The sequence below is a fragment of the Pogona vitticeps genome, chromosome 4, assembly GCF_051106095.1.
Source record: "Pogona vitticeps strain Pit_001003342236 chromosome 4, PviZW2.1, whole genome shotgun sequence".
Lineage (NCBI taxonomy): Eukaryota > Metazoa > Chordata > Lepidosauria > Squamata > Agamidae > Pogona > Pogona vitticeps.
This window is the reverse complement of record NC_135786.1, coordinates 209,775,465-209,786,477: the sequence shown is the minus strand read 5'-3', so window position 1 is coordinate 209,786,477 and position 11,013 is coordinate 209,775,465. Positions and strand designations below refer to the sequence as shown.

At 44.2% G+C, this 11,013-nt stretch overlaps 1 protein-coding gene and 1 long non-coding RNA gene across 4 annotated transcripts in view; one reads left to right on the top strand and one right to left on the bottom strand.

The window, feature by feature from the left end:
• Nucleotides 1–4,107: 4,107 nt before the first annotated feature.
• Nucleotides 4,108–8,651, bottom strand: LOC144589268 (uncharacterized). Its single transcript, XR_013545304.1, has 2 exons — nt 8,382–8,651; nt 4,108–4,194 (listed from the first exon to the last, which is right to left on the bottom strand). It is a non-coding gene; the product is annotated as an uncharacterized LOC144589268 (long non-coding RNA).
• A 782-nt stretch (nt 8,652–9,433) lies between these two features.
• Nucleotides 9,434–11,013, top strand: part of MMP16 (matrix metallopeptidase 16) — a 219,727-nt gene continuing 218,147 nt past the window's right edge. For 2 of the 3 annotated variants that reach the window (XM_020804979.3, XM_020804978.3), the window contains exon 1: nt 9,441–9,707. In XM_020804979.3, coding sequence (XP_020660638.2) covers nt 9,573–9,707 — 135 coding nt within the window. In that variant the 5' untranslated portion in view covers nt 9,441–9,572. Of the gene's footprint in view, nt 9,708–11,013 lie in introns of all 3 variants that reach the window. The other variant, XM_078393582.1, reaches the window with a different exon arrangement.

Sequence of the window (11,013 nt, the reverse complement as noted above, 5' to 3'; positions counted from 1 at the left end):
GTCTGTATTTACAAGATTTCCTAAAGAATTTTGGCAGAGGAAGAGCAGTGACTACACATGATCATGGGAAAGGTTCATAATTTTTTGCTTTCCCTTTCCTTTCCTGAAGCACCCTTGGTGGGCCATCTGCCCTCATCATTTGTCTTCTGGAACACATGGAGAAGACCACAGATCTCAGGCTGGCACGAACATGAGAGGACAGCCAACAGCAAGGAGGAGAGACCTGATGCTGTCCCACCCACAGAAGCCAGAGAGTTCTCATGTTCCCAAGAGTCCTAACACTTACAGATTAACTGCATGAATCCCTAGGGCAAAAAGGGAATTGAAATAAGTGTCTAAATCCCTTTTCTCATTGAGATTAATTTCATGTGGATTATTATTTACATTAGAGGTGAGCTGGATCTTGCCTATGTTTGGTGCCTACTTTTAATACCGCATTCAGATGTATTGCTGAGTGTATGTTCCCATTGACAGTCTGCCACACCTAGTCAGATGGAATGGAGAAACCCTCAGTCAGCTCAGCATGAAACATATGTCCCCCTGCCCCCGTCCACTGGTTTATGCATGCCTGAAAATAGTTCTATGACCTTTAGCAAAAAGGTAGAAATGCTGCCAGTTGAGGGACATGTATCATGTCATAAGGGGAGGCAAAAGGTAAAGGTAAAGGTTCCCCTTGACAATTTTTGTCCAGTCGTGTTCGACTCTAGGGGGCGGTGCTCATCCTCGTTTCCAAGCCATTGAGCCAGAGCTTTGTCCAAAGACAATCTTCCGTGGTCACATGGCCAGTGCGACTTAGACACGGAACGCTGTTACCTTCCCACCAAGGTGGTCCCTATTGATCTACTTGCATTTGCATGCTTTCGAACCGCTAGGTTGGCGGGAGCTGGGACAAAGCGACGGGAGCTCACTCCGTCACGTGGATTCAATCTTATGACTGCTTGGTCTTCTGACCCTGCAGCACAGGTTTCTGCGGTTTAGCCCACAGCACCACCACGTCCCTCTAGGGGAGGCAAAAACAAACAAACAAAAAAAGGTTGTGAAATACAACCTCCTTTCACTTGAACCCATAACCATCATCCATGGTGCTGAAATTGTCCCTAGCTGAACTGAAATAAACCTAGGCAGGCAGGCATTCTCAAGCCCTGTTGTTCATTGATTCTGTATGTTAGCTGAGCACAAGAAGAAGAAGAAGAAGAAGAAGAAGAAGAAGAAGAAGAAGAAGAAGAAGAAGAAGAAGAAGAAGAAGAAGAAGAAGAAGAAGAAGAAGAAGAAGAAGAATATGTCCTTGCATTTTGTCAGTTACAGTTTCTTAAACTGGCTGTAAGCATTTATATCCATTTTGAATCTGAATTTTATTGTATTTAAATTAATACTAATCTACTTTACTTAAGTGTTGCAAGTCATCTTGGGTGCCTGCAGGCCATAAGCCATAAATCTTAGAAACAGAGGAACTTGCAAATGGGGTGAAAAAACCACCCTGCTTTGTTTGTATTTCACGGAGAAAGAGTAAGATAGAAACATCCGATTAGCAGTGTTATTGCCCTCTAGTGGGTTCATTTATAGGCAATTGTACTACTTTTGATCCAGAAACAATGATCTGATTCTTCAAAATAAATACTTCACTACATTAAACAGGAGATATCCTTCCTTTTGAGATTTCATGCTTTCTTCTTAAAAGATGGTTATCTCTGTGATCATATCACAGTGTTTTTGAAGACATAAGTTATCTGTGGTCTTAAGATAATGAAGAGGTCTATGGTGTATGTGACTTCAGAATCCGCCCGATAGTGACACTGCAGCTGAGCAAACCTAATGAGATTTCATAACTCTCAAACCATGCAATTAAACCCAGTGTGTGATTGTCACTTGAATGCTACTGTTTGTGCATTAATTAAACTCAATCATCCTCAGCCATTATTCAAGTTTTGCAGAACCTTAAAAACTTGGTTAAGTTTTCCAGATGTGTTGGCCTGTCAGACTTGCTAGGATTGTTTTGATGACAGGGAATAAAACGTGTGCATGAAGTACAGTTTGGAAATTAAAACAAAGTGGGAGGGGGGAAGCCCTCACATAATCTGAAAAAAAGCAATGGCTGATATCCTGTTGCTTAGCATAGTCCATCATAGAAGAGTAGGCCCATTGAATCAATCAGTGGGGATTTGGTAAGTTAATTAAAAGGCCCTAAATAGTTTGGGACCTCAATATCTGGCAGACACCTCCTTCCAACTAGATCTCCCATTCTGTAAGATCCTCTCAGGCCAGATGACTGAGAGTTTTAACCCTGAGAGAGTCCCAGAAAATGATGAGTACAAATCGGTCCTTCTTGGCAGTCACTCAGGAACCCTGCCCAAAATTCGCCTGGCCCCTTCACTGGAAACTTTCAAAAGACTACTAAAAACAGGGTTGTTTAGACAGGCCTTCCCGGACTTTAGAACATCTTAATACAGCGGTGCGTTTAATAATTACACCTTATACTCCTCTGCCATGCCTTTTTATTATTTTAATTATTTTAGTTGTCATTTTTCTTCCATTTCGCTTTAAGTTGTTACTTGGTTATTCTTTGTATTGTTGTTTTATAATGTTGGAATCTGTGAACTGCCTGGAGTGGCCTTAGTAGCCAGATGAGTGGTATAAAAATAAAATCAGAACAAATCCAAATCAATCAGCAATTCTTTTGTAAGTACCATTGATTCAAATGGGTCTACTCTAGTTGGTAACATTACCATAGTCTCTCAAGACTAAAGGATGCCTAATCTAAACTCTAGTTGTGACTGGCTACTCTAAGCAACAGGATTCCAGCCCGTTTCAGACAGAAATTAAATGTCCCAATCTTGTGATCCCTCGCCCCACTCCCCATATATACAACATCCACAAGTATAGCAGCTTCATGTACACAATTGCTACAGGATTCCAAAGCATATTAAAGGCAAGCAAGGAACCACTACTATACCTTAACAGTGAAGAAATGTTCCTGTAATCTTTAAAGTGCTACATGTTTTTCTCTTTTCTTTTCTTTTGCCAATACAGTACAAAGAGTAGCCTATACCCTTCTGCAGGTTGGAGGACTATTAACAAGTGTATCTGTTGCAGAGCAGCTCATGCAGCCTGAAGTAGATTCCCTGGCCAGATGTTAGGGAGTGGCTGTGTATCCCCAAAATGATGATGTGCCTGTAGACCCATGACAGTTTGGTACTGGACCCTGTGGCTTGAAACAGAGATTAATGGGAAGCAGTCAGCACACAAGCAGTTGTAATTCACTGGACTGGAGGTGACATTCCTTCCAGGTTCAGACCACAAGCCTCCAACGAGCCATTGGGGAGCAAATGGGGAACTTTTTCATTGAGGACTTTCCTGTGCTTATATCCTGAATCCATCTGTATCCATCTGAATCCATCAGAACACTGCACACCATGTACGTATAGTGCCAGCAATTCACAGTGCCCTTTTCTATGCAGCTATTTCTGGACCAAAATCAAGCAAATGCTTTTCAATTCAGTATCAAAAATCTTTTTACTATATATTTGCCTCCTGATTGCTTTACAAGCAGTGACAATATGGAAAGCTTTCCAATCCAAGTGGCATACTAGGTTTTCTTTAGTGCAGGAACTGAAGACAGTTGTTAAATGTTGGCATGTTCAAAGTTGCTATTGAGGGAGGGGGGGACTGAGATGGAATTTACAGTGTAAAATGCAGGGGAAAGGTGCTAATGGGATGGCGAGTCAGGCCATTCCATGGTGGAAACAGTCCTGATAAACATACATCAAGTGACAGGACATCAACTCAATTAGGACAGAAGGGAGGTGATGCTATTCTGAGAAAACTGGGATGAGGTAATAGAATAGTCAAAAAAAATCACCATGATGTGATTGCAGGACCAAGCACTGGTGATGAGGTCTCTTTGGAGAAATATTCTTGAGTGTCATATCATTCAAAAGGGTATTTCAGGGAAATGTTGATATGAATTTCAGACTGAATCAGAAAAAGAGAGAGCAAGAGAACCAATACCCGGAATGGTGCTGTTAGTCATGCTTTCTGCACTGCTGGTTGGCAAGATGTTGTGTCCTCCTATTGTTCCTTCATCAGTGGTTTAGTGGCCGCAGAGCCAGAGGTTGGACATTTTATTCCACACGGTGCCTCCTGGGTGATGAGCCAGCCTGTATGGCCTTGGGCAAGCTTCACAGTCCCACAGCACTCCTAGGAAAGGAGAGTGGTAACCCATATTTCAATATGTGTTTCATTGGCCTTCGTTTCTTCTTTGCTTAAACTAAATTGCTTGGCTGAAATAATCATTCCCTCTGCTCCCTCTAATTTTAATCCCTCACCCACTGGTTACCAAGCTTAGTGCCCAAAGTATTATTGGACTACAGTTTCCAGAAGCCCTAGTTAAGACAGACAATGGTCAACGCTTTTGGAAGCTATAGCCCAAGAACATTTGGGCCTCCAAATTTGGGGATCACTGTAAAAACCTGTATCTAGAAGTTAAAACTCTATCTTATACTTGATGTGAACAAAGACTTTTCTTCACCATACATGTATGAATCTCTTTATCTATAGTTGGATGTACATGTACTTGCTATGATTCCACATTTGTTGTTACAGTTATGTTCCTATCGCATATCACATTCTTTCTGTCCTATCTGTCCAAATGTCTGCCTCTTGAAGCCATACATTCCCTACATCTGATGAAGTGGACTGCAGTCCGGAAAATTCTATGATAAACAAAACATGTTAGTCTTTAAGGTGCCACAAGACTTCTATTTTTTTGCTGCAAAAGAATCACATGGTCCCCATCACCAACACCCCCCCCCCCCAAATAAAAACCAACTCCAGGGATTGATGCCTCACCCACAGGAATAAAAGAACATCTATTAGCAAAATGGAAGGAGAAGCTAAATTAGAAGTTACTTGTTGGCATATACCATGCAAATAGCCTATAAAATATGCTGACTTTTTTGTCCTATATTTGCTATATTATGGTGAGGCTGTAAAGTCTTGCTTGGTCCTCTGATGATTTCTGCAATGCTTGGATCCACAAATGATATTTTAAAAAAAACAAATGCCAGAATATCTTCTTTCTACTTCTTAAAGAAAGGGAACATAGGAAGCTGCATTTATATTGAGTCAGATCAGTGGTCCATCTAACTCGGTGTTGGCTGCTCTGACTTTTAGTGGCTCTGCAGGGTGCCACAAAGGATTCTTTCCTAGCCCTACCTGAAGATTGTCTGATGTTTTCCCATATAAACAATGACCATGTTTAGCTTTCAAAATCAGGTTAGACGATGGTATGCAAGTGGCTCTTGTGATATACAGATGTGTTCAGTGAGCATACGTGCCACTTTATTCCATTCTTTCATTTTAGATTCTAATATTTCCTGCTAATGTGTGCCAGCACAAGTTAAAATGCTAGATGAAGGCAGTGCAGAATAACTGGTCTTCTCTAACTCCATCGCAATAGCAGTGGCCAGGATTCAGCTTGGTTATCACTCATTTCCTCCTCTGAAATTAGCATAATCTTTCATGATTGATCCTATATATTTTCTCTCACTTCATTCTGTTGCTGCACTGATTTTCCAGAAGAAATTCCAAGAATTTTCCAGAAAATTTGGTTTGATTCCCTTGCATATTTTACAATGGTATAGTAATAAACCACATGTGATCCACCTTAACGGGACCTTTTAAACTGTGCCTCTCTACCTATGTTCTTCTCTAAGCAATCCTACTAAAAGAGTAGCATTCTTGGTCCTAACGCTCCACATAACTTCAGTTTTGTACATTTTGAACCACGTTATGAAATAAACCATTTCATTCCGGTTGCGAACAAGCAGCTTATTCACTAGATAGCTGCTTGTGAAGGAAGAGGGGGAAAACTGTTTCAGGTTTTGATCACATGGAAACATGAGTTCTCTTCAGTGAAAAGAACCACAGTGCTACCCAGAGTAAGTAGCTCTTTTCATTCAAAGTAAAGCAGACACATAAAAAATCACTCAAACCCAGCTGAAATCATAGTAAATAGTAACATTAAAGAATAGAAATAAAACAAATGTATATCTCCCTCTAGTGTGGAAGAACCTAAAAATTATACAGCTTTATATAGGTCAACCATATGCATTTAAGATAGTGATGTCATTAAAAGTCATTGTTAGTTCTGTCAAGAAAGGGGAAACGTACACGTGTGTTGGGGGAAAATGAGTTCGAAAAAAGATTCTCATGGGTTTTCCAGATCACCTTCCTTCATTTTATCACCTTTGAAATAATAACTGGGACTGACTAGTGTGTGAAATTGAGCACAACGGAAATATTTTTTGATCACCATAGCAACAAAATATCTTAGTGGGAAAGACAGGATTCAGCTAAACACATGTAAAGCAAAAAGGTTACACAGACTTGAGGCCTCAAGCAGCAGATCCTACAGATAGAAAATATGAAGGACTGCTTGTTTTCTACAGTTAGGTCAATAAAAGGGATACATCTAGGCTTTTGACATACTGTTTCATTGTTCATTGCCATGGGCTCAGGTAACATCAAGTAAGCTAGACAGTGTGTTCATTTTACACTTGTTAAAAGGCCAGAACACTTGTTTCCAAACCTGCTTCCCTTTGCTTCCCCTCTCCCATTCCATCTGTGCTTCAGCACGCAAAATCATCTGTGTCATTTTTCTTTAAAATGGAGCTACGGGACTGTATAACTTGTATAGGGAAAAGGCTCCAATCAGATTATGTTCCTTCTGAAATGGCTTGTAAAATGCTCCCTAAAATGTATAACAGATACAAACATGTGCCATGCGATACATATACTAGGTTGAAGAGATTTTTTTAAACAAGAATTTGTTATACTGTAGCTCTGTATGCAGATTTTAAAAAAAGTCTTTGTTTTGTTTTTCCCCTCACAATATCCTGCTGGATACACCTGCCCCAGAACTGGATCTTGAATCTTTACTGGCTTATGCAGTAAATGGGACATTTTGATACACTGATTGGCCTGAGAAATTCATTGCTTGTCATTTTGAGAAAAACATCATGCTGCTTTGTGTTCTTGAAATATCTGTCAGTACAACACTCTAAGCTAGAATTCAACCAAAATGATTGACAATTTCCCAGAAAACAGAAACTGGCCTTCAAAACCTTTATAGATTATACATTGGAAACTTGTTTTTATCTGTCATCATGTTGCTTCTGATTTATGGCAACCCTAAGAGGGTTTTTGAGGCACAAGAGACATTCAAGGAATAGTTTAACATTGCAATCCCCCAGTAAGTACCCATGGTTGAGAAGGGATTTGAACTAATGGCCAAAATCCTCTTGTGTAACTTATGGCGGCATAAAAGAAATGACATAATTTACAGCAGCAACATGCCAATAATTAAAGAGTCTCTGCTTGGATTCCTCATTGCTTAGATACAATCTAATTGCATGAGTCAGGTAGCTTTGCACATGACCCAGAACTGAAACAGAGACTCTAATTAGCGGCAGTCTAGTTGGTCCAAGAATCTAATAGGGGTGCTGCTGTCCAGCAACAGGTAGGGGACTACACTTTGATCATCCCTCTGCTAAAAGAATACATCACATTGGCTAGGATCTGTGCTATACTATAACCAACATTATGCCTCTCATGTGAAACATTCCTGTACTCAGTCAACTTGTGCAGAGGCATGTCAATGAGCCATACCCCTATGCCAACATGCCCAGTACAACATGCAAAAAGGGCCCCTATGAATGCAGTGAGTTTGGAAATTTTACTGGCTGGGGAATTCTGGGAATTGTAGCCCAGAGGAGGTAATGTTTCCATACTCTTCACATAGTCCACATAATGTACACATCTCCTCAAACATTTAGAGGAAGAGTACAGCTGAAAGGAGTCAGCAAATCTGAAAATATGACCAATTTATACTTCGTTGAGCATACCTGTATCCAGTTCCAACAAATTTCTGAAGAGGGTGGTGTTTCCGCCCCCTCAGAAGGCATTTTTCCCCTTGCTAGAGGAAGTTCTTGTCTTCCTCCAAGTGTTAGTTTAACCCAATGCTCCTTTTAACAAATCTCAGCGGGCAACCTGAATCATGACTTCCTTTGTAACGCTCTATTGAAGCCTTTTGCCTGCAGCTTGAGTCTTACGCATGTTTACTCAGGAGTAAGTTCCCCGGAGTCCAAGGATGCTCTCCGCAGCCCCGATCTCGATCCAGCTGACGGGAAAGCGCACTCGCCTTTTTCATCTTCCCTCCCAAGGTTACTTCCTAAGACGATGCTCCCCCATTCACTCTCTTTAAACGCACCCTTCGTGCCCGTAACATTTATTTCTCTGGAGCTTCAGTTCCTTCCCCAACCGAATCCTGAAAGGCAGCGTGTGTTTGTATACATTTTGTTTTCGGGGGGGGGGGGAGATCTTACCTGTAGCGTTGGCGTGACCAAAGGGAAGCGTAAAATTGCGTGTAATTTGGGGTGCCCAATCAGAACACCGGGTCTGTGTTATGATTGAGGAAGAATTCGCAATGTTGATTTTGGAGACTGCCAGGGAACCCCTGGCCGCGCAAGAGGGGATCGTCCCCTGCCTTTCGCTTCTTCCTCCCGCCCCGATTTGGGTCGGTGGGTGTTTCCCCAAGGGTCCTCCTCAGGGATCCCTTTCTCGACCCCCAGCCCCGTCCACTTCTGGAGCCCTCCCAGCTCGCTTCGGGCACGAGGGACTGGCCTCCCTTCGCCCCTCCCCTCGCTCGGCCGGGCTCGGCTCGGCTGGCTGGAGCCCAGAGGAGGGCGATCCACCCCGGTGGCGCGACCCTCCCCCCCCGTCTCTCTCTTTCTCTTTCTCTCTATTTTTTTTTCCTCGAGGTTCCAGGAGGAGCCTTTTCAGGGCGGTCTCCTTTAAGATCCGGCTGACTCGAGAGGAGGAGTTAGGCGGACGCGAGATGCACAGTCGGGAGCGGAGGGGCGCGAGACGAGCCCGGAGCCGCGGCTGAAGAGGCGGAGAGCGGGAGCGGGCGGCCAGGCAGCCCAGGCCTTGGCGAGCAGCAGCAGGAGGAGGACGAGGGGCGGCGGCGGCAGCAGGAGGAGGAGGAGGAAGAGGAGGAGGAGGGAAGAAGGGCAACGACGACGCGCGCACACATATACACACTCACCCAGAGGCAGGCAGAGGCGGCTGCTGGGCAAGCGAGGCGCCTCTCCGGAGCCGCGGCTGGACTGGGACGAGCGATGAGGAGGAGAAAAAGCTGACCCCGCTCCATGCCGCCGCCGCCGCCGCGCATTTTGGAGTGAGAAGGGTCTCTCTCTCTCTCGCCTCTCCCCGGCTCGGTTGCCTTCCTCCCTTTCCCTCCCCTCCTGTATAGGTGAACCTGTCTTCAGCTTTTCCTCCTCATCAACATTGGCAGATTTCAAAACAAGAACAACAACAATCCCCCCACACACACACCTACACCGATATCTTTAAAACCTTTGGTGCGCGCGCCCTGTTTTTTTGTGTTTTTTTGAGGGGGGGGGTGTCCGGAAGGGAAGAAAAAGCGGGGCGGCGAAGGAGGAGCGGGGGCAGCGCCGAACCGAGAGCGCCAGAGCTTTCCTCCGTCTGCCTTCTCCACGGAAGCACAGTCCACTATGATCCTACCCGCCTTCAGCACTGCAACCCGGGGGGATTTCGTGCATCATTCCAGGGTGTTTTTCTTGCAAGCCTTGCTTTGGATTTTATGCGCTACTACTGGGTGCAGAGGGGAGCAGTATTTCAATGTAGAGGTAAGATCAGGTGTGTGTATATATGTGTGTGTGTGTGTGTGTGGGGGGGTGGATTTTGGCTGCTGTTTCTCTCCCCCCCTTACCCCAATGTTCGAGCTAATTCTTTTTGTTTCTTTAAGAATGGGTGGGAGAGAAAAACAGACTGTCCAGCTTCCGAGAGGAGAGCCAGGATGCTTTTGCTTCCTACGTACAGTTCAGAGAGTTTCCTGTCTCCAGCGAAGGTCTCTTTAGCCTGGCGATCCCGTTGTCCCAGGAAAGCTACGATTGTGCCCGGAGGGTCCCCCCCCCTCTTTTTTTTTTTGCAAATAGAGAAGGGGTGGCTGGGACGCGCAACTCGCAAAGCGTGCGCGCACCCACCCACCCGCCGACCCACACGCGCACCCACCAAAATAAAACCCGCGGCCGGCTGGACGGAGGCGCACGAGACCGTTTCAAGGGGCTTAAGGGAGATCAGGACTTTATATGGCTAATTCTCCCCCTCTCGCCTTTAAAAGGACAAACCTTCGTGTGTGAGAAAGGAAATCGCTTATTGTTCCTAAGCGGACCAAGGCTGCTTTTGTGTCCTTTTAAAAAAACCTTCCTGTGAGCTTCTCTACTGGGCTTCCAGAAGTTGGGCTCAAACGGATGCCCCCCCCACCTCCGGGTTAGTGTGTGATTGAATGAGTCAGGAGGTGGAGCAGAACCTGGTTCAAATGTGAACAACATCCGGATAGGATTTGTGCTGGTTTCATCTCTCTCTCTCTCTCTCTCTCTCTCTCTCTCTCTCCCTCTCCTCAGTTTTTTTCCCCCAAGGTGTGCTTATATTTTTATGTCCCAGCCTGAGATCATTTAGGTTTAGTGGGTCTTTGCTAGGTCAGGATATGACAACCCAGTCTTGTGCATGCCTACTCAGAAGTAAGCCATACTGACTTACATAGGAATGGAGCTTCAATTTATTCCAGTTCACTGCTGTCAGTGACATACTGTCAGGTGTTCACATTGGCCTCACTTTTATTGTGTGTTTGAATGCATCTGACATCAATTTAGGTGCAAGTGCATATGTATGTGTACAAGTTCATTTCCTCTAGTTTCTCCATGGTATTCCCATGCTTATACACATCTCCCTTTCACCTTTTTGGTACGAAACTTCACAGAGACCACACATCCCTCACAGTTCCCATGTTGCCTGACACTTATTGTGTTTCACTGATTACACACCTCCAGGTCTCCCCTTTCTGATCCCGTTACCACTTTTGAATCTGCTGTCTATCTCTCCACCCCACCCCTACTTGTGTACATCTGTTGTCTTCTCTGACTGTCATTCCTT